This window comes from Oncorhynchus masou, chromosome 33, assembly GCF_036934945.1.
Source record: "Oncorhynchus masou masou isolate Uvic2021 chromosome 33, UVic_Omas_1.1, whole genome shotgun sequence".
Taxonomy (NCBI): domain Eukaryota; kingdom Metazoa; phylum Chordata; class Actinopteri; order Salmoniformes; family Salmonidae; genus Oncorhynchus; species Oncorhynchus masou.
In genome coordinates, this window is record NC_088244.1 from 5,477,227 (window position 1) to 5,504,966 (window position 27,740).

The 27,740-nt window shown below is 45.7% G+C and overlaps 1 protein-coding gene across 1 annotated transcript; it reads left to right on the forward strand.

Annotated features, from left to right (window-relative positions):
• The first annotated feature begins 878 nt into the window (after window positions 1-878).
• LOC135527712 (solute carrier family 25 member 33) lies at window positions 879-27,689 on the forward strand. Its single transcript, XM_064956226.1, has 7 exons — window positions 879-1,108; window positions 4,385-4,567; window positions 10,410-10,487; window positions 13,488-13,588; window positions 18,907-18,973; window positions 24,893-25,173; window positions 25,756-27,689. The coding sequence occupies exons 1-7, from the start codon at window positions 1,065-1,067 to the stop codon at window positions 25,956-25,958; spliced, it is 957 nt and encodes a 318-aa protein (XP_064812298.1). The 5' UTR covers window positions 879-1,064; the 3' UTR covers window positions 25,959-27,689.
• Window positions 27,690-27,740: the final 51 nt, after the last annotated feature.

Sequence of the window (27,740 nt, forward strand, 5' to 3'; positions counted from 1 at the left end):
GTCTGTTGAAAACTGGAAAAAGCCAGCCTGTGGCCCAATACAAATCAAGCCTTTACCCTTTCAATAGGTGGGGGTGGGGGTTGTTGTGCTGAAGTGGTCACAGGTATAGACCATAGACTTAGATAGACATCATTGTATCTGTCTCATTATGGTGTCTGAAAGAGCATGGTTCATCTCCATTTTGAAACAGTCCATTTTCTTCTACTACTTTATGAGTTGGTAAACAAACTGAAAAGGTGCATACTGCCCCCTGGAGGGTGTTGTTTGAACAAGTATAAAGCCAAGATTGGCGATTTACAGACCCTTGTAGTTATGGAATGTTTGCTCACGAGTATAATTAATTGGCTGATCCCTCCTGATGACCTGGAAGGAAATAAGCAATCCTTCCTTAACCCATAGGAATCCCCACCCAGTTGACTACTTTAAAATGGTGGAAGCCCTCAATGGCAATGTCCATGCAAAAAGTTGGGTTATCCACATCTAGAGGCCTCTACCATTCTCTATGGTGTGTAGACTTTCAGCTCTATGGATTGCGAGCTAGCCTTGTGTGTGTCCACTAGTTGAATCACTCTGTATGCATTAAGATAGCTTTCTGTCCTCTCTCCTTTATGTTCTCTCTTAGTACAATGGCTTAGTGAATGTAACGTTATATGGCAATGGCTTCCACCTGTAGAGTTATTTTTATCAGTAACATTGACTAAGGGTAGAATAGGACATCAGTCTTTGAGTACATTGTTTTTATTGGATACTATTCATTTCTCTTTGTTGTCAACTGTTCTGTCAATCAATTGGTCAATCTTCTTTCCATAAATAAAAGAGACACCCCCTGTGCTGTTGTCAGACGTCTCTACGTCACGGACAACTCCCCCTACCAGCCCCCCATGACGCAAATTAATTAATCTCTTCAAATGCTGTTGCAGCAGAGTTGGTCCTATTCAGAGAAAGCCGGGTGGAGGACAACAGTTGATGAGCAAGAAAAGCCACATTGAAGTCTCTGATTTATAAATATTATATTTACGGGAAGAAAAATAAGATTATGGTTATAGTGTTTTAAAAAAACCAAAATGGCACAGAATAATAATACGTTATTACATCTCTTCGCGGGGGGGTAAGTCATCCTATCCGACCTTTTTTCCCTCTCAAATGTGACAGCTAGATCGCGTAGCTGAATATTTATTTATTGAAAGGGAAGTTACAGTAGCTAGCTATTTGCCTCTCGTTCCCGATGGCGTGAGAAGGGCTAGCTAGCTACAACATGCGTTTGTTAGCTACCTGTAATGATGTACAATGTCAATGTGTTTCAGACGAGTTTTTTTTTTTAACTGGTTAACTAGTATATGTTTATTGGGGTGCGTTCGATAAACTCGCTCCGGCTTTTTACTTTCGATTTTAGAGCGCAGAATTAACTGATGCTTTTACGAACGCCCTTTTTTTGTATCATCCGTTTAGTTTGAACCGGTACCGGCTGGGTATCTCGTCATATACCTCGTCTCGTCCCTGCAAATGTACAGGTTCAAGAGTCGTTATGCAATGGCAGGTGGCCAAATGTCATTCTCACCGTTATTAATCAACCGCATATTGATTTCTGAAGCGTGCTAGCCGCTATTCTAGCTCTCACGTTAACATTTACGTTAGCTAACTTTATGCAGGAAATGTGGGCATCTTAGCCATTTGTGATGCTGTCTATTTCTATACAGTTGATCACACTTGAGATATAATAAAACACCAGCGTCGTAAATATCAAGATGATGAATGTTTTTAATTTGATGTGGTATTAGATGTCAAGTGGCGCAGTCTTTCTGACCCTCATTAACGTTACATGGTTGCCACAAAACTCCTTGCCCTATTTCTAAAATGTATCTTCGTAAAATCAGATATTAAACCTAACCAATAGCACTAACCTTAAACTTTTTAAAATATAATTAATCATCGTTTTTTTTAAATGTATAATCTTCATGAGAGTTTCCCAAAAGTCGGTCCGAGGCTCCGTGCATGTTTTGTTTTTTTGTCCTAACGCTACACAGCTGATTGAAATAACCAAAGCTTGATGATGAGTTGGTTATTTGAATCTGCTGTGTTGCGCTTGGACAAAAAAACAACGTGCACCAAGGAGGGGGCCACAGTTTGGGGAATCACTGATTGTAGACCATGCAAAGTGCTAAACTAGCAAACTGTCTCGTGTTAGCTACTGCAGCTTACAATGGCCGAATCTAAACTATACATAGACAACATTTTATTCTGCCATAGAGGGGAGAGATGATCTTAAGGTACCCATCCTAAAATGTATATTAGCTAATATATAGCTAGCTACACTAGCTAGCAAGTCATGAGAGAGAGCGAGTCCAACCATTTTTAACCTGGAAGCTGAAGCCTTTTTTTGGAAGCCAGTACTTATCACCCAATCAGTTAAGGTCATCCATTGACAGCTGTTGACATTTGGGAAAGCACCATTCAATACCTAGCGCCGATATTGCATTTACTACACACTGATACTATATTAATCCCAGTCATATGCAGTATATCTATCACGTGTGTGTGTGTTTGAATATCTTAGCCAACGACAACAAGTACCAGAATGGTGATAATAACTTTATTTGTCATATCATGATATGATCATTCAAAAAAAGAAGATTAGTAGCTACTTCACACACCCCATTGTGTATCTACAGTTGATTGGAGCAAACAGATTAGTTTCCTCTATCATTTCAGACAGGTACTACATTATTTTTGCTTGAGATCCTACATCTAGTTTAACTATGCCACTTTGTTACATACTCATCGCATATGTATATACTGTACTCGATACCATCTACTGTATCTTGCCTATGCTGCTCTGTACCATCACTCATTCATATATCCTTATGTACATATTCTTTATCCCCTTACACTGTGTATAAGACAGTAGTTTAGGAATTGTTAGTTAGATTACTTGTTGGTTATTACTGCATTGTCGGAACTAGAAGCACAAGCATTTCGCTACACTCGCATTAACATCTGCTAACCATGTGTATGTGACAAATAAAATGTGATTTTGATTTGATTTAGTTTCACTTGTCCTGCAGGTCCTGGTACTTTGCATAGGCTGCCATGGTGCAGGGCACTTTCCAGGCATGACATTGAGAACTCGTCTATATTTACATAGGACTCTCACAGTCCCTTCATTTGTAAATGAATGTCCAGTGAGTGGTAGTTTCAAATGTAAACATTTAACTTTGAGTGTCAATCTGGGGCATCTGGCCTGTAGCCATATTACGGTTAGTTCCCAAGGGTGCGTATGGTTATGTGACTGTGTCATACACCGTATCTTATGGTGTCCCAGGCCGCTAGGAGGAATGACATGATAAAAAGTGAATGAATGTCTAGCTGGGTGTTAGGAATTGGAATCCCTTGCATTTGGCAGTTGACCTGCCCTTTAGACACAGAGTACAGGGCAGGCAGTACAGGATTGACACACTAGATGAAGCTTATGCTAAACTAATATGATTCTGTCTCCCGTCTAAACTTGTCTTATGTAACAGTATAACTTTAGACCGTCCTCTCGCCCATACCCGGGCGCAAACCAGGGACCCTCTGCACACATCAACAACAGTCACCCCTCGAAGCATCGTTACCCATCGCTCCACAAAAGCCGCGGCCCTTGCAGAGCAAGGGGAACCACTACTTCAAGGTCTCAGAGCAAGTGACGTCACCGATTGAAACGCTATTTAGTGCGCACCGCTAACTAAGCTAGCCGTTTCACATTCGTTACACTTGGATGGACAGGGGTTGTAGACTGGTATTTTTATGATGGCACTCGAGACTATCCCTGACTTGTTACGGTCATAAATTAAATAAAGTGCATGGTTTGGAGATTTAGACGTCTATTAGGCTCAGGATATAGCGAGGGTGAGCAATTCCAGTCCTCGAGGGTCTAATTAGTGTCACAGTTTTGCCCCCAGCTAACACATCGGACTCCAATAATCACCTAATCACGATCTGCAGTTTAGAATGCAATTAGATTAATCCGCTGTGTTTGCTCGGGATGGAGAACAAGTGTTACACCCATCAGGCCTCGAGGACTGGAGTTACCCACCCCTGGGCTATAGGGATGCCTTTTTTTTGTGTTCTACCCCTGACACATAAAAATACCTGGTCACTCATTTGTTCAGCAAACATTCTCCACTTCTGGCGGTAATCCACTTATGGTAATCTTTTACACGGGTTACTGGAGCTCCGTCTCTATTGTCCTCCGCCATGTTAATCATTTATTAATAATGCCATATTGATTTGTTTTCCTCTTCTCGTTTAAGATGTAGTACAGATGACTTAAAAGCCCTGACCTGTATATTGTTGTTACCGTTGTTATAGAAATGTTGTCAACAAATGTTCAACTTCCTCTCTGCAGATGTAGCGGCACGGTGGGAGCCATTGTGACTTGTCCTCTGGAGGTGCTGAAGACCAGGTTGCAGTCTTCAGGCATCACGCTCCGGCCCATGTTCCAGGTCCAACTGGGCACGCTCAATGGTACTGGGGTCATCAGACCAGGCTCAGGCACCATTACACCACCTGGCCTGCTTCAGGTCTTACGGTAAGGGGTTGTCCCTTTTCTTCTTATTAGTGTGGGGCTAGTCTACTATGGGTCTTACGGTAAGGGGTTGTCCTTCCTTATCAGCATGGGGTTAGTCTACTATGGGTCTTAGGGTAAGGGGTTGTCCTTCCTTATTAGCTTGGGGCTAGTCTACTATGGGTCTTACGGTAAGGGGTTGTCCTTCCTTATTAGCATGGGGTTAGTCTACTATGGGTCTTAGGGTAAGGGGTTGTCCTTCCTTATTAGCTTGGGGCTAGTCTACTATGGGTCTTACGGTAAGGGGTTGTCCTTCCTTATCAGCATGGGGTTAGTCTACTATGGGTCTTACGGTAAGGGGTTGTCTTTCCTTATTAGCATGGGGTTAGTCTACTATGGGTCTTAGGGTAAGGGGTTGTCCTTCCTTATTAGCTTGGGGCTAGTCTACTATGGGTCTTACGGTAAGGGGTTGTCCTTCCTTATTAGCTTGGGGCTAGTCTACTATGGGTCTTACGGTAAGGGGTTGTCCCTCCTTATTAGCATGGGGTTAGTCTACTATGGGTCTTACGGTAAGGGGTTGTCCTTCCTTATTAGCTTGGGGCTAGTCTACTATGGGTCTTACGGTAAGGGGTTGTCCTTCCTTATTAGCATGGGGCTAGTCTACTATGGGTCTTACGGTAAGGGGTTGTCCTTCCTTATTAGCATGGGGTTAGTCTACTATGGGTCTTACGATAAGGGGTTGTCCCTCCTTATTAGCATGGGGTTAGTCTACTATGGGTCTTACGGTAAGGGGTTGTCCTTCCTTATTAGCATGGGGTTAGTCTACTATGGGTCTTACAGTAAGGGGTTGTTCTTATAATAGAGGGAAATGGAAGGAAATGGTGTTTTTTTTTAGGCACTCCTCCATTGTTCGTTGGACAAAGCCTATGGGGAAAATGAATGGAGTTTTTGGATAATCGCTGAATATAAGGTCTGAGGTAAACACAGGTTTAGGAGATCGTATACGTTTTGTTCTATGAGATAAGCTACATCAGATAACGTCACTTTTTGTGAATTCTGAAGCTCACATGAAGTCTTCATCATTCATAGAGGTCATGTTAACTGACTGATATTATCTCATAGAACAAAACATGAACTCTTCATCATTCATAGAGGTCATGTTAACTGACTGATATTATCTCATAGAACAAAACATGAACTCTTCATCATTCATAGAGGTCATGTTAACTGACTGATATTATCTCATAGAACAAAACACAAAGTCTTCATCATTCACAGAGGTCATGTTAACTGACTGATATTATCTCATAGAACAAAACATGAAGTCTTCATCATTCACAGAGGTCATGTTAACTGACTGATATTATCTCATAGAACAAAACATGAAGGCTTCATCATTCATAGAGGTCATGTTAACTGACTGATATTATCTCATAGAACACAACACAAAGTCTTCATCATTCACAGAGGTCAGATCTCCTACTCCTGTGTTTACCTCAGACCTTATTATCATCGTCTATCCCACAACCCTATTCATTCCCCATTTATTTTCCCCATATAGGAATGACTGAACCAACCAGAAGTAACTCATTACTGGTTTTTAGGGCTACAAGCGGGCGAGCTCATTTAACGTGGGGACAGTCTCTACTATGGGTCTTACGGTAAGGGGCTCGTATAAGTGAGGGGGGCACAGGAGGCTGCTGAGGGCAGGACAGCTCGTAATAAGGGCCAGAACATGGGGGAATGAAGTGTCATTTTAACTACATGGAAACCACGTGCTTGATATAGTTGTTACCATGGAGACAAAATATATAGTTTCCATGACGTCAACAATCCTTTGATTCTAAGCCAACCCTGCCTGTTTTACACCACGGTTACGCACGTATCATTTTCATTTTTTTTTGGCTAAACAACCCACCCGTCTAATAGAAGGAGACAAGTGAACAACGCCACAGCAGGAAGAACTAATACCACAGCCTCATGTAGGACCAGGATATGATCAACTTTCACCACCTGCATTCCCTACCCATAACAACGTAGTTACCGATCTACTTGATATAGTACTCTCCTGATTGCCAGATGCCCGCTGTTCCAGCTGTCAGTGGATGTAGTTTCTGACAGTTTTTTTGTTTGTTGCAGAAATTCTTCAAGTTGTGCAGTTTTCATGGTCTCCGACAGTCCTGCAGGTGAAGAATCCGGATTGGACGTACTGCCAAATTCTCTTAAACAACGTTGAAAGCGGCTTATGGTAGAGAAGAAACATTATAAATTCTCTGGCAACAGCTCTGGTGGACATTCCTGCAGTCAGCATGCCAACTGCTCTCTCAACTTGACACATTTGTGGGGTTGTGTTGTATGACAAAACTGCACATTTTAGTTGTTTTTATTTTCCCCAGCCCAAGGGGCACCTGTATAACGATCATACTGTTTAATCAGCTTCTTGATATGTCACACCTGTCAGGTGGATGGATTATCTCAGCAAAGGACAAATGCTCACTAACAGATGTAAACAAATTTGTGCACAACATTTGAGAGAAATAAGCTTTTTTTTTTTGCTTATGGACATTTTTCTGGAATCTTTTATTTCAGGTCATGAAACATGAGACCAACACTTGTTGTGTTTTTTATATTTTTGTTCAGTATAAATTAATCTTATATAAAGCAGTATTTAAGATTAAAGACTGAGAATCCTGCTCTGATCTAATCTCTCTTCGCCAGCTGTGGGGAGCACAGACACACTGCCGCAGAGCATGTTGGGAATGTGTTTTACAACTAGGAAGGCAGGCAAGGACACACACATACTTTAATTTTTAAATTTAACCTTTATTTAACCGGGCAAGTCAGTTAAGAACAAATTCTTATTTTCAATGACGGCCTAGGAACAAGTGGGTTAACTGCCTGTTCAGGGGCAGAACGACCTTGTCAGCTCAGGGATTCGAACTTGCAACCTTTCGGTTACTAGTCCAACGCTCTAACCACTAGGCTACGCTGCCGTACAGTCAGGACTACTTATGTAAGTGCTGATGCCACCCGTGGAAATGTTACACATGGAATAACATGGAAGAAACAAGTCAGTGACACAGGAGAAAAAAGAAAGTCTATATACAGTGTGTGCAAAATGTAGGTAGGCAATAAATAGGCCAATAGTAGCGAAGAATTACAATTTAGCAGATTAACACTGGAGTGATGTGCAAGTAGTGATACTGGTGTGCAAAAGAGCAGAAAAGTAAATCAAATAAAAACGGTATGGGGATGAGGTTGGTAGATTGGGTGGGCTATTTACAGATGGACTATGTACAGCTGCAGCGATCGGTTCGCTGGTGTGAGAGCCATGGTGTCACTGTGCCTCCGCCAAATTGAACACGAAGAGGAAGCTGTGCTGAATTGACCACTTCTACTGTGCTCTGGGGGTTTCTCATGTTTCTCACTTCAAGGGTTTAGAGCTTGAGGCCTTTGGCTGACTGACTGACTGAACCAGTGTGGGCAGGACTCCCGCTGAATGGATGACTGGCTCAAATAATATTGTCAACCGGTTCACCCAGTGCAGTTTGGACATGAGCCATTGCAACTCTTAAGTTACACAACAGCCTTCAAGTATCTGTTTTGGTTCATTTAGCCAATCATTGTTGTATTCAAAATCCGTGTTTGGGGTAAAAAAACAAATGTGAGAAGTTCATGCTTGGTTGTTGTCTTTTACTTTGGCAATATAACTAACTCTGTAAGTCCGTATTGCACCACGTAGTAACATCAACAGTGTTTTTCTTTTAGGCCTAGTTGACTAAAATGACGTAGTTACAGTGAGGGAGGGGGGACCAAAAGGTGCGGGCAACATTGTCCTAGAAAACAGCAGTGTGTTTATATAGCAGAGAGCGGGACTTATGCATCAGCCGACCTGTAGGTGTGTCCACCCACCTGACTCATACCTGTAGGTGTGTCCACCCACCTGACTCATACCTGTAGGTGTGTCCACCCACCTGACTCATACCTGTAGGTGTGTCCACCCACCTGACTCATACCTGTAGGTGTGTCCACCCACCTGACTCATACCTGTAGGTGTGTCCACCCACCTGGCTCATACCTGTAGGTGTGTCCACCCACCTGACTCATACCTGTAGGTGTGTCCACCCACCTGACTCATACCTGTAGGTGTGTCCACCCACCTGACTCATACCTGTAGGTGTGTCCACCCACCTGACTCATACCTGTAGGTGTGTCCACCCACCTGACTCATACCTGTAGGTGTGTCCACCCACCTGACTCATACCTGTAGGTGTGTCCACCCACCTGGCTCATACCTGTAGGTGTGTCCACCCACCTGACTCATACCTGTAGGTGTGTCCACCCACCTGACTCATACCTGTAGGTGTGTCCACCCACCTGGCTCATACCTGTAGGTGTGCCCACCCACCTGACTCATACCTGTAGGTGTGTCCACCCACCTGGCTCATACCTGTAGGTGTGTCCACCCACCTGACTCATACCTGTAGGTGTGTCCACCCACCTGGCTCATACCTGTAGGTGTGTCCACCCACCTGACTCATACCTGTAGGTGTGTCCACCCACCTGGCTCATACCTGTAGGTGTGTCCACCCACCTGATTCATACCTGTAGGTGTGTCCACCCACCTGGCTCATACCTGTAGGTGTGTCCACCCACCTGACTCATACCTGTAGGTGTGTCCACCCACCTGACTCATACCTGTAGGTGTGTCCACCCACCTGGCTCATACCTGTAGGTGTGTCCACCCACCTGGCTCATACCTGTAGGTGTGTCCACCCACTTGACTCTTACCTGTTTGTCAGCTACTGGCATAAAGATCATCCTTTCCTAGGGTCATAAATAAGTGTGTGTGTGAGAACGATACCTGTGTGTGTGTGAGAACGGCACCTGTGTGTGTGTGAGAACAATACCTGTGTGTGCGTGAGAACGATACCTGTGTGTGTGCGAGAACGATACCTGTGTGTGTGTGTGAGAACGATACCTGTGTGTGTGAGAACGATACCTGTGTGTGCGCGAGAACGATACCTGTGTGTGCGTGAGAACGATACCTGTGTGTGCGTGAGAACGATACCTGTGTGTGCGTGAGAACGATACCTGTGTGTGTGTGAGAACGATACCTGTGTGTGCGTGAGAACGATACCTGTGTGTGCGTGAGAACGATACCTGTGTGTGCGTGAGAACGATACCTGTGTGTGCGTGAGAACGATACCTGTGTGTGCGTGAGAACGATACCTGTGTGTGCGTGAGAACGATACCTGTGTGTGCGTGAGAACGATACCTGCGAGTGCGCGAGAACGATACCTGCGAGTGCGCGAGAACGATACCTGCGAGTGCGCGAGAACGATACCTGCGAGTGCGCGAGAACGATACCTGCGAGTGCGCGAGAACGATACCTGCGAGTGCGCGAGAACGATACCTGCGAGTGCGCGAGAACGATACCTGTGTGTGCGCGAGAACGATACCTGTGAGTGCGCGAGAACGATACCTGTGAGTGCGCGAGAACGATACCTGTGAGTGCGCGAGAACGATACCTGTGAGTGCGCGAGAACGATACCTGTGAGTGCGCGAGAACGATACCTGTGAGTGCGCGAGAACGATACCTGTGAGTGCGCGAGAACGATACCTGTGAGTGCGCGAGAACGATACCTGTGAGTGCGCGAGAACGATACCTGTGAGTGCGCGAGAACGATACCTGTGTGTGCGCGAGAACGATACCTGTGTGTGCGTGAGAACGATACCTGTGTGTGAATTTTACGGAACAAACTCAGAAGAATCTTCTGCAAAAAAAAGATTCATCACAATGAGAACTTTTTTTTTTTTTTTATCAATGTAAAATGTAGTTAAAAAAAATGTCTTCCCATTCTAGGTCAATTCTAGAAAAAGAGGGTTTAAGGTCTCTTTTCCGGGGACTGGGTCCAAATCTGGTCGGTGTCGCCCCTTCAAGGTAAGCCCACTCTGCAGTCCACCTTCTACACTGCATTTAACAGAGTGGATTTGGTGGAAGTACTGTTTTGGGTGTGGATGTGTTTCTAACTTTCCGTGTGCACTAACATGACACACACACACACACACACACACACACACACACACACACACACACACCATGCCATCTCAATTGACAGATGGTTAGACTTTAACAACTGGGCAGGAACAATATCTTACGACAACACCATTTCCTAATAATGTGGTTTTCCTTTGTTTCACTGTGTTGGTGCGAAAGGCCCAGATTACCCCAACCTGGGCCCAGTTATTATTATGTTTTCTAAGCTAACTATCTCCTAAGGATATGGCGAAATAGTTGGCCTTTTCTTAAAATGAAAGGCCAATAATCTACTGGAGTGATGTGACACCTAGAAAGTCTTCTTTCCATTAACTTCAGCATCTGGTTACCAATCCTCCGATCACTAATGTGCTCCAGTAACCTCCTGTGGTGATAGGATGGCAGCTCCAGTAACCTCCTGTGGTGATAGGATGGCAGCTCCAGTAACCTCCTGTGGTGATAGGATGGCAGCTCCAGTAACCTCCTGTGGTGATAGGATGGCAGCTCCAGTAACCTGTGGTGATAGGATGGCAGCTCCAGTAACCTGTGGTGATAGGATGGCAGCTCCAGTAACCTCCTGTGGTGATAGGATGGCAGCTCCAGTAACCTCCTGTGGTGATAGGATGGCAGCTCCAGTAACCTCCTGTGGTGATAGGATGGCAGCTCCAGTAACCTGTGGTGATAGGATGGCAGCTCCAGTAACCTCCTGTGGTGATAGGATGGCAGCTCCAGTAACCTCCTGTGGTGATAGGATGGCAGCTCCAGTAACCTCCTGTGGTGATAGGATGGCAGCTCCAGTAACCTGTGGTGATAGGATGGCAGCTCCAGTAACCTGTGGTGATAGGATGGCAGCTCCAGTAACCTCCTGTGGTGATAGGATGGCACCTCCAGTAACCTGTGTTGATAGGATGGCAGCTCCAGTAACCTCCTGTGGTGATAGGATGGCAGCTCCAGTAACCTCCTGTGGTGATAGGATGGCAGCTCCAGTAACCTGTGGTGATAGGATGGCAGCTCCAGTAACCTCCTGTGGTGATAGGATGGCAGCTCCAGTAACCTCCTGTGGTGATAGGATGGCAGCTCCAGTAACCTGTGGTGATAGGATGGCAGCTCCAGTAACCTGTGGTGATAGGATGGCAGCTCCAGTAACCTGTGGTGATAGGATGGCAGCTCCAGTAACCTCCTGTGGTGATAGGATGGCAGCTCCAGTAACCTGTGGTGATAGGATGGCAGCTCCAGTAACCTGTGGTGATAGGATGGCAGCTCCAGTAACCTGTGGTGATAGGATGGCAGCTCCAGTAACCTGTGGTGATAGGATGGCAGCTCCAGTAACCTGTGGTGATAGGATGGCAGCTCCAGTAACCTCCTGTGGTGATAGGATGGCAGCTCCAGTAACCTGTGGTGATAGGATGGCAGCTCCAGTAACCTCCTGTGGTGATAGGATGGCAGCTCCAGTAACCTGTGGTGATAGGATGGCAGCTCCAGTAACCTCCTGTGGTGATAGGATGGCAGCTCCAGTAACCTGTGGTGATAGGATGGCAGCTCCAGTAACCTCCTGTGGTGATAGGATGGCAGCTCCAGTAACCTGTGGTGATAGGATGGCAGCTCCAGTAACCTGTGGTGATAGGATGGCAGAGCAGAATAGTGAGGTGGAAGAGAACAAAGCAGGGGCCTGTTCACTAGACACAAAATGGAGAGCTTCTATCTGAACTCGTCCAATAAGAAACGTGTGCTTTTGTTTTCCGTCGCAAAAAAAAATAATTTGTTTGCTACACTGTGCCCTGATGAACACAACGCCGCTTTATAAGTGACAGAGTTGCAGTATAGTGTTGATTTTTCTCGGGATAGAGGGTGACATCGTTAAGACATTAATGCAAACATTAACAAAAAGTAGTCCATATTTCATGGAATCCTTTGTTTTCAGTCATGGAGCGAGATATTATTGGAAAGCCAGACGTGGTTATACTGTATACTGACAGAGGGGGAAATGCAAGAAAAACACAGCTTCAGGCCCTTTGATGTTCTTTACTTTAATGAAGGTAACAGGATGATCCCAATGTAGACTTGATGCCTGAGCCCTTTTCCACCCCAGGGTTTATATACACTACCTAGTATACACTACATAGTATACACTACATAGTATACACTACATAGTATACACTACATAGTATACACTACATAGTATACACTACATAGTATACACTACATAGTATACAGTCCTCACTAAGTATCAGCCATCTAATCCTCCCTCTCCGTTCTTAATCTGTGAACTCCCCCCCACACACACACACACACACACACACACACACACACACACACACACACACACACACACACAGGGATTGGCTGTTCCAAATGCATAGCAGAAAGAAATGAGACTGCTCTGGACAGGACAGACAGCATTGTTTGGCTAGCTCTGTCAAAGACTGCTGCTTCACAGCACGGGCATCTCTGGGAAACGTGATGTTACAAACACACACACACACTGCTGTTCTCACACACACACACACACACACACACACTGCTGTTCTCACACACACACACACACACACACACACACACACTGCTGTTCTCACATACACACACACACACTGCTGTTCTCACACACACACACACACACACTGCTGTTCTCACACACACACTGTTGTTCTCACACACACACACACACACACACACACACACACACACTGCTGTTCTCACACACACACACACACACACACACACACACACACACACACACTGTTGTTCACACACACACACACACACACACACACACACACACACACACACACACACACACACACACACACACACACACTGCTGTTCTCACACACACACACTTCTAAAGATGGGAACATTATTTATCCCTTCAGGGGGTTCTCACCTCCCTCCGTCTTGTCTTTGCAGAGCTATTTATTTTGCTTCCTACAAGAAGTCGAAAGAGACGTTCAACGGTGTCTTCGTCCCTAACAGCGGAGTGGTGCACATGTCCTCAGCTGGCTGTGCAGGTGAGACCCAGTCTGAAGCAGAACGCGTTGGGACGTAGAGGATATAGATCTCTGGGACGTAGAGGGTATAGATCCCTGGGACGTAGAGGGTATAGATCCCTGGGACGTAGAGGGTATAGATCCCTGGGACGTAGAGGGTATAGAGCCCTGGGACGTAGAGGGTATAGAGCCCTGGGACGTAGAGGGTATAGAGCCCTGGGACGTAGAGGGTATAGAGCCCTGGGACGTAGAGGGTATAGATCCCTGGGACGTAGAGGGTATAGAGCCCTGGGACGTAGAGGGTATAGAGCCCTGGGACGTAGAGGGTATAGAGCCCTGGGACGTAGAGGGTATAGAGCCCTGGGACGTAGAGGGTATAGAGCCCTGGGACGTAGAGGGTATAGAGCCCTGGGACGTAGAGGATATAGATCCCTGGGACGTAGAGGGTATAGATCCCTGGGACGTAGAGGGTATAGATCCCTGGGACGTAGAGGGTATAGATCCCTGGGACGTAGAGGGTATAGATCCCTGGGACGTAGAGGGTATAGATCCCTGGGACGTAGAGGATATAGATCCCTGGGACGTAGAGGATATAGAGCCCTGGGACGTAGAGGGTATAGATCCCTGGGACGTAGAGGATATAGATCCCTGGGACGTAGAGGATATAGATCCCTGGGACGTAGAGGATATAGATCCCTGGGACGTAGAGGATATAGATCCCTGGGACGTAGAGGATATAGATCCCTGGGACGTAGAGGGTATAGATCCCTGGGACGTAGAGGATATAGATCCCTGGGACGTAGAGGGTATAGATCCCTGGGACGTAGAGGGTATAGATCCCTGGGACGTAGAGGGTATAGAGCCCTGGGACGTAGAGGATATAGAGCCCTGGGACGTAGAGGATATAGATCCCTGGGACGTAGAGGGCATAGATCCCTGGGACGTAGAGGGTATAGATCCCTGGGACGTAGAGGGTATAGATCCCTGGGACGTAGAGGGTATAGATCCCTGGGACGTAGAGGGTATAGAGCCCTGGGACGTAGAGGGTATAGAGCCCTGGGACGTAGAGGGTATAGAGCCCTGGGACGTAGAGGATATAGATCCCTGGGACGTAGAGGGCATAGATCCCTGTGACGTAGAGGGCATAGATCCCTGTGACGTAGAGGGTATAGAGCCCCGGGACGTAGAGGATATAGAGCCCCGGGACGTAGAGGATATAGATCCCCGGGACGTAGAGGGTATAGATCCCTGGGACGTAGAGCCATGGGACGTAGAGGGCATAGAGCCCTGGGATGTAGAGGGTATAAATCCCTGGGACGTAGAGGGTATAGATCCCTGGGACGTAGAGGGTATAGATCCCTGGGACGTAGAGGATATAGATCCCTGGGACGTAGAGGGTATAGATCCCTGGGACGTAGAGGGTATAGATCCCTGGGACGTAGAGGGTATAGAGCCCTGGGACGTAGAGGACATAGAGCCCTGGGACGTAGAGGATATAGAGCCCTGGGACGTAGAGGATATAGATCCCTGGGACGTAGAGGGTATAGATCCCTGGGACGTAGAGGGTATAGATCCCTGGGACGTAGAGGATATAGAGCCCTGGGACGTAGAGCCCTGGGACGTAGAGGATATAGATCCCTGGGACGTAGAGGATATAGATCCCTGGGACGTAGAGGGTATAGAGCCCTGGGACGTAGAGGGTATAGATCCCTGGGACGTAGAGGGTATAGATCCCTGGGACGTAGAGGGTATAGAGCCCTGGGACGTAGAGGGTATAGAGCCCTGGGACGTACAGCCCTGGGACGTAGAGGATATAGAGCCCTGGGACGTAGAGGATATAGATCCCTGGGACGTAGAGCCCTGGGACGTAGAGGGTATAGATCCCTGGGACGTAGAGGGTATAGAGCCCTGGGACGTAGAGGGTATAGATCCCTGGGACGTAGAGCCCTGGGACGTAGAGGATATAGATCCCTGGGACGTAGAGGGTATAGATCCCTGGGACGTAGTGGGTATAGATCCCTGGGACGTAGAGGATGTAGAGCCCTGGGACGTAGAGGATATAGATCCCTGGGACGTAGTGGGTATAGATCCCTGGGACGTAGAGGGTATAGATCCCTGGGACGTAGAGGATGTAGAGCCCTGGGACGTAGAGGATATAGATCCCTGGGACGTAGTGGGTATAGATCCCTGGGACGTAGAGGGTATAGATCCCTGGGACGTAGAGGGTATAGATCCCTGGGACGTAGTGGGTATAGATCCCTGGGACGTAGAAGATATAGATCCCTGGGACGTAGAGGATATAGAGCCCTGGGACGTAGAGGGTATAGATCCCTGGGACGTAGAGGGTATAGATCCCTGGGACGTAGAGGATATAGATCCCTGGGACGTAGAAGATATAGATCCCTGGGACGTAGAGGGCATAGATCCCTGGGAAGTAGAGGATATAGAGCCCTGGGACGTAGAGGATATAGAGCCCTGGGACGTAGAGGATATAGAGCCCTGGGACGTAGAGGATATAGAGCCCTGGGACGTAGAGCCCTGGGACGTAGAGGATATAGAGCCCTGGGACGTAGAGGGTATAGATCCCTGGGAAGTAGAAGATATAGAGCCCTGGGACGTAGAGGATATAGAGCCCTGGGACGTAGAGCCCTGGGACGTAGAGGGTATAGATCCCTGGGACGTAGAGGGTATAGATCCCTGGGAAGTAGAGGATATAGAGCCCTGGGACGTAGAGGATATAGAGCCCTGGGACGTAGAGGATATAGAGCCCTGGGACGTAGAGGATATAGAGCCCTGGGACGTAGAGCCCTGGGACGTAGAGGATATAGAGCCCTGGGACGTAGAGCCCTGGGACGTAGAGGGTATAGATCCCTGGGACGTAGAAGGTATAGATCCCTGGGACGTAGAGGATATAGATCCCTGGGACGTAGAGGATATAGATCCCTGGGACGTAGAGGATATAGAGCCCTGGGACGTAGAGGATATAGAGCCCTGGGACTTAGAGGATATAGAGCCCTGGGACGTAGAGGATATAGAGCCCTGGGACGTAGAGGATATAGAGCCCTGGGACGTAGAGCCCTGGGACGTAGAGGGTATAGAGCCCTGGGACGTAGAGGATATAGAGCCCTTGGACGTAGAGGATATAGAGCCCTGGGACGTAGAGGATATAGAGCCCTGGGACGTAGAGGATATAGAGCCCTGGGACGTAGAGGATATAGAGCCCTGGGACGTAGAGCCCTGGGACGTAGAGGGTATAGATCCCTGGGACGTAGAGGGTATAGATCCCTGGGACGTAGAGGATATAGAGCCCTGGGACGTAGAGGATATAGAGCCCTGGGACGTAGAGGATATAGAGCCCTGGGACGTAGAGGATATAGAGCCCTGGGACGTAGAGGATATAGAGCCCTGGGACGTAGAGGGTATAGATCCCTGGGACGTAGAGGATATAGATCCCTGGGACGTAGAGCCCTGGGACGTAGAGGGTATAGAGCCCTGGGACGTAGAGGATATAGATCCCTGGGATGTAGAGCCCTGGGTCGTAGAGGGTATAGATCCCTGGGACGTAGAGGATATAGATCCCTGGGACGTAGAGGATATAGATCCCTGGGACGTAGAGGACATAGATCCCTGGGACGTAGAGGACATAGATCCCTGGGACGTAGAGGACATAGATCCCTGGGACGTAGAGGGTATAGATCCCTGGGACGTAGAGGGTATAGATCCCTGGGACGTAGAGGGTATAGATCCCTGGGACGTAGAGGACATAGATCCCTGGGACGTAGAGGACATAGAGCCCTGGGACGTAGAGGATATAGAGCCCTGGGACGTAGAGGATATAGAGCCCTGGGACGTAGAGGGTATAGATCCCTGGGACGTAGAGGGTATAGATCCCTGGGACGTAGAGGATATAGAGCCCTGTGTCGTAGAGGATATAGAGCCCTGGGACGTAGAGGGTATACATCCCTGGGACGTAGAGGATATAGATCCCTGGGACGTAGAGGGTATAGAGCCCTGGGACGTAGAGCCCTGGGACGTAGAGGGTATAGAGCCCTGGGACGTAGAGGATATAGAGCCCTGGGACGTAGAGGGTAAAGATCCCTGGGACGTAGAGGATATAGAGCCCTGTGTCGTAGAGGATATAGAGCCCTGGGACGTAGAGGGTATAAAGCCCTGGGACGTAGAGGATATAGAGCCCTGGGACGTAGAGGGTATAGATCCCTGGGACGTAGAGGACATAGAGCCCTGGGACGTAGAGGATATAGATCCCTGGGACGTAGAGGATATAGATCCCTGGGACGTAGAGGGTATAGGTCCCTGGGACGTAGAGGATATAGATCCCTGGGACGTAGAGGGTATAGAGCCCTGGGACGTAGAGCCCTGGGACGTAGAGGGTATAGAGCCCTGGGACGTAGAGGATATAGAGCCCTGGGACGTAGAGGATATAGAGCCCTGTGTCTGTGGAAGCACTACACCCTCATTCTGTATGAAACGCAAAGCGATGGAGCCGTGTAAATGCTTCCACCTTTATGCAAACAAATGGTTTTTATACCTGTTGTGTAAACAGGAGCAACATTTGCATCTAAGCACAAAAAAGAGAAAAAAAAGAGGGAATTTTGTTCACCAAAACATGTATGTATGTATGTATGTATGTATGTATGTATGTATGTATGTATGTATGTATGTATGTATGTATGTATGTATGTATGTATGTATGTATGTATGTATTTACATACGCACAGTACCAGGCAAAAGTTTGGACAGAATATTAGTGAAGACATCAAAACTATGATAATAACACATATGGAATCATGTAGTAACCAAAAAAAAGTGTTAAACATGACTAAATATATTTTATATTTGAGATTCTTCAAAGTAGCCACCCTTTGCCTTGATGGACAGCTTTGCACACTTTTTATAATGTGTTGTATAATGATTTAATTTCTGCTCTGTCAGGAATCCTGGAGGATTTGACCTCCCTGACCTTTTGTTCTTTCCCTGAACTTACTCACTGTCCCTCTATATCTCTCTCTTTCTCTGTCTCTCTTTCTCTGTCTCTCTTTCTCTCTGTCTCTCTTTCTCTCTCTCTTTCTCTCTCCCTCTCTCCCTCTCTGTTTGTCTGTCTCTCTCTCTCTTTCTCTCTCTCTCTTTCTCTCTCTCTTTCTCTCTCTCTGTCTGTCTGTCTGTCTGTCTCTGTCTCTGTCTCGTCTGTCTGTCTGTCTGTCTGTCTCGTCTGTCTGTCACTCTCTCTGTCTCTCTCTCTCGTCTGTCTCTCTCGTCTCTCTCTCCTGCTCCATCCAGTGATATGACATGAAACTCTCTATTTCTACTTCCTGTTTCAGCCTTTGTAACAAACTCCCTCATGAACCCCGTCTGGATGGTTAAGACCAGGATGCAGCTGGAGAAAAAGTATGTACTTTACATTCCTGTTATATATGTAGTACATTCCTGTTATATATGTAGTACATTCCTGTTATATATGTAGTACATTCCTGTTATATATGTAGTACATTCCTGTTATATATGCACTTTACATTCTTGTTATATATGTAGTACATTCCTGTTATATATGTAGTACATTCTTGTTATATATACACTTTACATTCCTGTTATATATGCACTTTACATTCCTGTTTATATATGCACTTTACATTCCTGTTATATATGCACTTTACATTCCTGTTATATATGCACTTTACATTCCTGTTATATATGTAGTACATTCCTGCTATATATGTAGTACATTCCTGTTATATATACACTTTACATTCCTGTTATATATGTACTTTACATTTCTGTTATATATGTAGTACATTCCTGCTATATATGTAGTACATTCCTGCTATATATGTAGTACATTCCTGTTATATATGTAGTACATTCCTGTTATATATGTAGTACATTCCTGCTATATATGTAGTACATTCCTGTTATATATGTAGTACATTCCTGTTATATATACACTTTACATTCCTGTTATATATGCACTTTACATTCCTGTTATATATGTAGTACATTCCTGCTATATGTCTATATATGTAGTACATTCTATATATGTAGTACATTCCTGTTATATATACACTTTACATTCCTGTTATATATGTACTTTACATTCCTGTTATATATGCACTTTACATTCCTGTTATATATGCAGTACATTCCTGCTATATATGTAGTACATTCCTGTTATATATACACTTTACATTCCTGTTATATATGTACTTTACATTCCTGTTATATATGTAGTACATTCCTGCTATATATGTACTTTACATTCCTGTTATATATGTAGTACATTCCTGTTATATATGTAGTACATTCCTGCTATATATGTAGTACATTCCTGTTATATATACACTTTACATTCCTGTTATATATGTACTTTACATTCCTGTTATATATGTAGTACATTCCTGCTATATATGTAGTACATTCCTGTTATATATGTAGTACATTCCTGTTATATATGTAGTACATTCCTGCTATATATGTAGTACATTCCTGTTATATATGCACTTTACATTCCTGTTATATATGCACTTTACATTCCTGTTATATATGTAGTACATTCCTGCTATATATGTAGTACATTCCTGTTATATATGCACTTTACATTCCTGTTATATATGCACTTTACATTCCTGTTATATATGTAGTACATTCCTGTTATATATGTACTTTACATTCCTGTTATATATGTAGTACATTCCTGTTATATATGTAGTACATTCCTGTTATATATGTAGTACATTCCTGCTATATATGTAGTACATTCCTGTTATATATGTAGTACATTCCTGTTATATATGCACTTTACATTCCTGTTATATATGTAGTACATTCCTGTTATATATGTAGTACATTCCTGTTATATATGTAGTGCATTCCTGCTATATATGTAGTACATTCCTGCTATATATGTAGTACATTCCTGTTATATATGCACTTTACATTCCTGTTATATATGTAGTACATTCCTGCTATATATGTAGTACATTCCTGCTATATATGTAGTACATTCCTGTTATATATGTAGTACATTCCTGTTATATATGTAGTACATTCCTAACCTGATCATCTCTTGTTTTTGTTTTTAAAATCTTTTGATTACATCTTTAAATGCAGACGGACACCTTCGAGAGTTTGTCCTCTACTAATGGTACAGACCATGTCTGGGTTACTGTAACTAGTCTAATCACCAGTCACCACCACGTGTAATGTGCCCTTTGACGAGCCCCCACATCTTAGCTGCAGTGCTGTCCTTGTGTTACGCAGTGCAGCATGGTTTAACATGTGACCAGGCAGGTCCATAAATACCCGAGCGGCTGACGCATTAGGCTGTGTGGGAGGAGGAGGCTATATTAAGCGGCTGCTTGCGTACCAAATTACACCCCCCCTATTCCCTAATATAGGGCACTACTTTTGACCAGAGCCCTATTCAAAAGTAGTGCACTATAGAACACAGAGAGGACTGTGTTGAAGTCAGTTACAAGGATGAGCAGGTTAACTGGTGACCTAGAATCCTGTTTACCTTTTGGACTTGTCCATATAGCTCGTCCCTCAAACTAGTGTTACATAGCTCGTCCCTCAAACTAGTGTTATAAAGCTCGTCCCTCAAACTAGTGTTATAAAGCTCGTCCCTCAAACTAGTGTAATAAAGCTCATCCCTCAAACTAGTGTTACAAAGCTCGTCCCTCAAACTAGTGTCATAAAGCTCATCCTTCAAACTAGTGTTACATAGCTCATCCCTCAAACTAGTGTTATAAAGCTCGTCCCTCAAACTAGTGTTATAAAGCTCATCCCTCAAACTAGTGTTACAAAGCTCGTCCCTCAAACTAGTGTCATAAAGCTCATCCTTCAAACTAGTGTTACATAGCTCATCCCTCAAACTAGTGTTATAAAGCTCGTCCCTCAAACTAGTGTTACATAGCTCGTCCCTCAAACTACTGTCATAAAGCTCATCCTTCAAACTAGTGTTACATAGCTCATCCCTCACACTAGTGTTATAAAGCTCGTTCCTCAAACTAGTGTTATAAAGCTCATCCCTCAAACTAGTGTTACATAGCTCGTCCCTCAAACTAGTGTTATAAAGCTCGTCCCTCAAACTAGTGTTATAAAGCTCGTCCCTCAAACTAGTGTTACAAAGCTCGTCCCTCAAACTAGTGTTACAAAGCTCGTCCCTCAAACTAGTGTTATATAGCTCGTCCCTCAAACTAGTGTTACAAAGCTCGTCCCTCAAACTCGTGTTACATAGCTCGTCCCTCAAACTAGTGTTATAAAGCTCGTCCCTCAAACTAGTGTTACAAAGCTCGTCCCTCAAACTAGTGTTACAAAGCTCGTCCCTCAAACTAGTGTTATATAGCTCGTCCCTCAAACTAGTGTTACAAAGCTCGTCCCTCAAACTAGTGTTATATAGCTCGTCCCTCAAACTAGTGTTATATAGCTCGTCCCTCAAACTAGTGTTACAAAGCTCGTCCCTCAAACTCGTGTTACATAGCTCGTCCCTCAAACTAGTGTTATAAAGCTCGTCCCTCAAACTAGTGTTACAAAGCTCGTCCCTCAAACTAGTGTTACAAAGCTCGTCCCTCAAACTAGTGTTATATAGCTCGTCCCTCAAACTAGTGTTACAAAGCTCGTCCCTCAAACTAGTGTTATATAGCTCGTCCCTCAAACTAGTGTTATATAGCTCGTCCCTCAAACTAGTGTTATAAAGCTCGTCCCTCAAACTAGTGTTACATAGCTCGTCCCTCAAACTAGTGTTATAAAGCTCCTGACACCTCTACACCTGGTGCTTTAGGGGGACACCTCTACACCTGGTGCTTTAAGGGACACCTGGTGCTTTAGGGGACACCTCTACACCTGGTGCTTTAAGGGACACCTGGTGCTTTAGGGGACACCTCTACACCTGGTGCTTCAGGGGACACCTCTACACCTATTGCTTTAGGGGACACCTCTACACCTGGTGCTTTAGGGGACACCTGGTGGTTTAGGGGACACCTCTACACCTGGTGCTTCAGGGGACACCTCTACACCTGGTGCTTCAGGGGACACCTGGTGGTTTAGGGGACACCTCCACACCTGGTGGTTTAGGGGACACCTCTACACCTGGTGGATTAGGGGACACTTCTACACCTGGTGCTTTAGGGGACAACTCTACACCTGGCGCTTTAAGGGACACCTGGTGGTTTAGGGGACACCTCTACACCTGGTGCTTCAGGGGACACCTCTACACCTGGTGGTTTAGGGGGACACCTCTACACCTGGTGCTTCAGGGGACACCTCTACACCTGGTGCTTTAAGGGACACCTGGTGCTTTAGGGGACACCTCTACACCTGGTGGATTATGGGACACTTCTACACCTGGTGCTTTAGGGGACACCTCTACACCTGGTTCTTTAGGGGACACCTCTACACCTGGTGCTTTAGGGGACACCTCTACACCTGGTGCTTTAGGGGACACCTCTACACCTGGTTCTTTAGGGGACACCTCTACACCTGGTGCTTTAGGGGACACCTCTACACCTGGTGCTTTAGGGGACACCTCTACACCTGGTGCTTTAGGGGACACCTCTACACCTGGTGCTTTAGGGGACACCTCTACACCTGGTGCTTTAGGGGACACCTCTACACCTGGTGCTTTAGGGGACACCTCTACACCTGGTGCTTTAGGGGACACCTCTACACCTGGTGCTTTAGGGGACACCTCTACACCTGGTGCTTTAGGGGACACCTCTACACCTGGTGCTTTAGGGGACACCTCTACACCTGGTGCTTTAGGGGACACCTCTACACCTGGTGCTTTAGGGGACACCTCTACACCTGGTGCTTTAGGGGACACCTCTACACCTGGTGCTTTAGGGGGACACCTCTTCACCTGGTGCTTTAGGGGGACACCTCTACACCTGGTGCTTTAGTGGACACCTCTACACCTGGTGCTTTAGGGGACACCTCTACACCTGGTGCTTTAGGGGACACCTCTACACCTGGTGCTTTAGTGGGACACCTCTACACCTGGTGCTTTAGGGGACACCTCTACACCTGGTGCTTTAGGGGACACCTGGTGGTTTACATTTACATTTAAGTCATTTAGCAGACGCTCTTATCCAGAGCGACTTACAAATTGGTGAATTCACCTTCTGACATCCAGTGGAACAGCCACTTTACAATAGTGCATCTAGATCGTTTAGGGGACACCTCTACACCTGGTGCTTTAGGGGACACCTGGTGCTTTAGGGGACACCTCTACACCTGGTGGTTTAGGGGACACCTCTACACCTGGTGCTTTAGGGGACACCTCTACACCTGGTGCTTTAGGGGACACCTCTACACCTGGTGCTTTAGGGGACACCTGGTGCTTTAGGGGACACCTCTACACCTGGTGCTTTAGGGGACACCTCTACACCTGGTGCTTTAGGGGACACCTCTACACCTGGTGCTTTAGGGGACACCTCTACACCTGGTGCTTTAGGGGACACCTCGACACCTGGTGCTTTAGGGGACAACTGGTGCTTTAGGGGACACCTCTACACCTGGTGCTTTAGGGGACACCTCTACACCTGGTGCTTTAGGGGACACCTGGTGCTTTAGGGGACACCTGGTGCTTTAGGGGACACCTCTACACCTGGTGCTTTAGGGGACACCTCTACACCTGGTGCTTTAGGGGACACCTCGACACCTGGTGCTTTAGGGGACAACTGGTGCTTTAGGGGACACCTCTACACCTGGTGCTTTAGGGGACACCTCGACACCTGGTGCTTTAGGGGACAACTGGTGCTTTAGGGGACACCTCTACACCTGGTGCTTTAGGGGACACCTCTACACCTGGTGCTTTAGGGGACACCTGGTGCTTTAGGGGACACCTCTACACCTGGTGCTTTAGGGGACACCTCTACACCTGGGGCTTTAGGGGACACCTTATCAAACAGGAGCTAAACAAAATCCCAGTGCATTTTTTTTATTTCACTAGGCAAGTCAGTTAAGAACAAATTCTTATTTACAATGACAGCCTACCCTGTCCAAACCCGTACGACGCTGGTCCCATTGTGTGCCGCCCTATGGGGCTCCCAATCACAGCCGGTGATGATACAGCCTTGGATTTGAACCGGGGTCTGTAGTGACGCCTCTAGCACTGAGATGCAGTGCCTTAGACCGCTGTGCCACACGGGATCCCCACATTGAGGCGCACCATAGCAACCTGGAGCAAAACACGTATTTTCTATTGTTTCAAAGAGAACCACTCTGTTTTTTTTTCTGTTTTCCACGAATTTTAAGTTCCTTCTGGAAAATGTTTTCTTTCAGTCTAATCTAACCTCTGATAATTTCCTCCAGGGCGCGAGGGGAGAAGAGGACGAACGCGCTGCAGTGTGCCCGTTACGTTTACAAGACCGAGGGCATGAGAGGTTTCTACCGGGGTCTGACGGCGTCCTACGCTGGCATCTCCGAGACCATGATCTGTTTCCTCATCTACGAGACGCTGAAGAAACGCCTGAACGAAGCGCGCTTCACGTCGCCAAACAGCGAGACGGAAAAAGGGGCGTCGGACTTCCTAGGCCTGATGATGGCGGCTGCCTTCGCTAAGGGTTGTGCTTCCTGCATAGCCTACCCACACGGTAAGCATGGGGTTAATGGGTAGTAAATAAGATTAACTTGTCAAACCACACCTCAACGGACAAAATGCACATTGACGTCGGAGGCCAAGCCGTAGCTGTTAAATGACAACGGCCCAGTCAACGGCCATCTAGTCTACTGTGGAATAAGCAAACACACATCGTGACTCAAAATTATATCATGTTCGCCTAATTTCAGTTTGTGACCAAACAAGGTGTGTAGAGAATAATTTAAAATCAGTAAAAATCTAAACCCCTGTGAAATCTCTTTTCAATAACCCAAACATCCATTTTAAAGCTGTTTTGAAGCCTGTGTACAAAACCAAATCTAAGACGGGAAGCATCGAAATGGCATTCATAGAATGGCTCTACAGGTTATTATACTGGCTTTCAATGAGAATGACAGCTCTATAACTCTCATTTCTATGTGTTATCGGTTGGGTCGCCCAGAAAGCTACAGACTTGGCCTTTTGAGTGAACAGTCTTTTAGATTAAACTCCCAACGTTCCTTCCATCTTTGGGTCAAATACTACTGTAAACTTCATTCAAAATCACCTTCTAACGCGTCTTGTCTCCCTTCATCAGAGGTGATTCGGACAAGGCTGCGAGAAGAGGGCAGCAAATATCAGTACTTCTTCCAGACAGCCCGGTTGGTGGCAGTGGAGGAGGGCTACGCTGCGTTTTACAGAGGACTCATTCCACAGCTTATCAGACAGATCCCCAACACAGCCATCGTCCTCTCCACCTACGAACTCATTATCCACCTGATGGGAGACTCCTCGCAATGATCAATGACAATGTTTTTTGGTCGGGCCCATCGGATGGAAGGGCAACATGATGTAGCTGTACCCCAAGGCACGTTGACTAAGAAAGAGACTATCGTGCAATTGCAGAAGAAAGGAAACTTGTTTGTTTTTGTGAACTGTTGGTTTCTCTTGAAGGAATTTGAAAGCAGGTTTTACTGTTATCCAAAGGACCTGAAACTTTAAGGCTGCATCCCAAATAGAAAACTATCCCCTATCCCTATTTAGGGCACTACTTTTGACCAGAGCCTTATAGGCTCTAGTCAAAAGTAGTGCACTCTGTAAGGAATAGGGTGCCATTTGTTTTATTAATAATGTTTTATTTTAATGGAAGCATGTTATGTTTATTAAGGTGTTCCGAATAATTTTACGCTCTCAAGAATTGTACTGACGACAGGACAACTCTAGCCCGAGTCCCAGATCGGTTTGTGCTGTTATTACCAACTCCACTGCTGTCATTTTGAGTTGTAAGTTGGCAAGACGACACAAACAGATCTGGGAATCAGGCTAGGACAACTCCATGTCCCGAGAAGAGCTTTAGTTTCTGTTTTGAATCATACGAGGTAAAGAGGTCACCTGAATAGAGGGACCACTGTTAAGTTCAACTCAATGATTTTCTTGTATTTGTATGGTTAAATGCTGTTTCTATAACGGCTTATCCATGTTGAATGTCCAACGTTCCACCACTTTCTTTGGCTATAGGCTATTTCATTACAGGCTATTTCATTACAGGCTATTTCATTACAGGCTATTTCATTACGGGTTATTTCATTTCACACTAATGATGGGAAAGAAGGTGGAGGCATAGCTAGAGTTGTTATTTGCCAGGCAAAAGCACACACACATGCACACTCACACGCACACGCACACTCACACACACGCACACACACACAGAGAGATATGCACACACACACAGAGACACACACACAGAGACACACACACACACACACACACTCATGATAGTTTATTTATTCACTACCACACGGTGAAGTTTTGATTAGAATTATCGCTGAGTAACTTATCATATTTTACATGACAAATACAGGTTAATCTGTATATTGTGTTTGTTAAAGAACATGGTCATCTTTTACAATATAACGACAACGAGAATGCTTATTTGACCAGTGGCTCAATAAAATTGCATCAATAAGTGGTTTGGTTCATTTGTTTTTGAATGGTGTCATACTACAGTAACCTGGTAGAAAAATATAGACTTGTGGTGTTATGGATTTCACTTGGTGGTCTACAGTAAAAGATGGACTGGATTTTTTTGGTGTTATGGATTTCACTTGGTGGTCTACAGTAAAAGATGGACTGGATTTTTTTGGTGTTATGGATTTCACTTGGTGGTCTACAGTAAAAGATGGACTGGATTTTTTTGGTGTTATGGATTTCACTTGGTGGTCTACAGTAAAAGATGGACTGGATTTTTTTGGTGTTATGGATTTCACTTGGTGGTCTACAGTAAAAGATGCTGAATGTCAATTGGATTTTCTCACTTCACAACTCCGTACCAAACTACACTTTCAGTCATCAGTTGAACGGTGTTTTCTCTGACACATTGGTGCGGCTGGCTTCCTGGTTAAGCGGGCTGGCGATTAAAAAGCGCAGTTTGGCGGGTCATGTTTCGCCTCTCCCGAACCCGTTGGGGAGTTGAAGCGATGAGACGATCGCTATTGGATATCACGAAAATAGGGGGAAAATACAACAACAACAAAAAAATATATATATATATATATATATATATATATATATATATATATACTG

Coding starts and splice junctions, on each gene's coding strand:
- LOC135527712 (XM_064956226.1), top strand. CDS start 1,065: ATGGCACAGAATAATAATACGTTATTACATCTCTTCGCGGGGGG. Junction 18,974..24,892: donor AGGATGCAGCTGGAGAAAAA/GTATGTACTTTA, acceptor AATTTCCTCCAG/GGCGCGAGGGGAGAAGAGGA. Junction 25,174..25,755: donor CTGCATAGCCTACCCACACG/GTAAGCATGGGG, acceptor TCCCTTCATCAG/AGGTGATTCGGACAAGGCTG.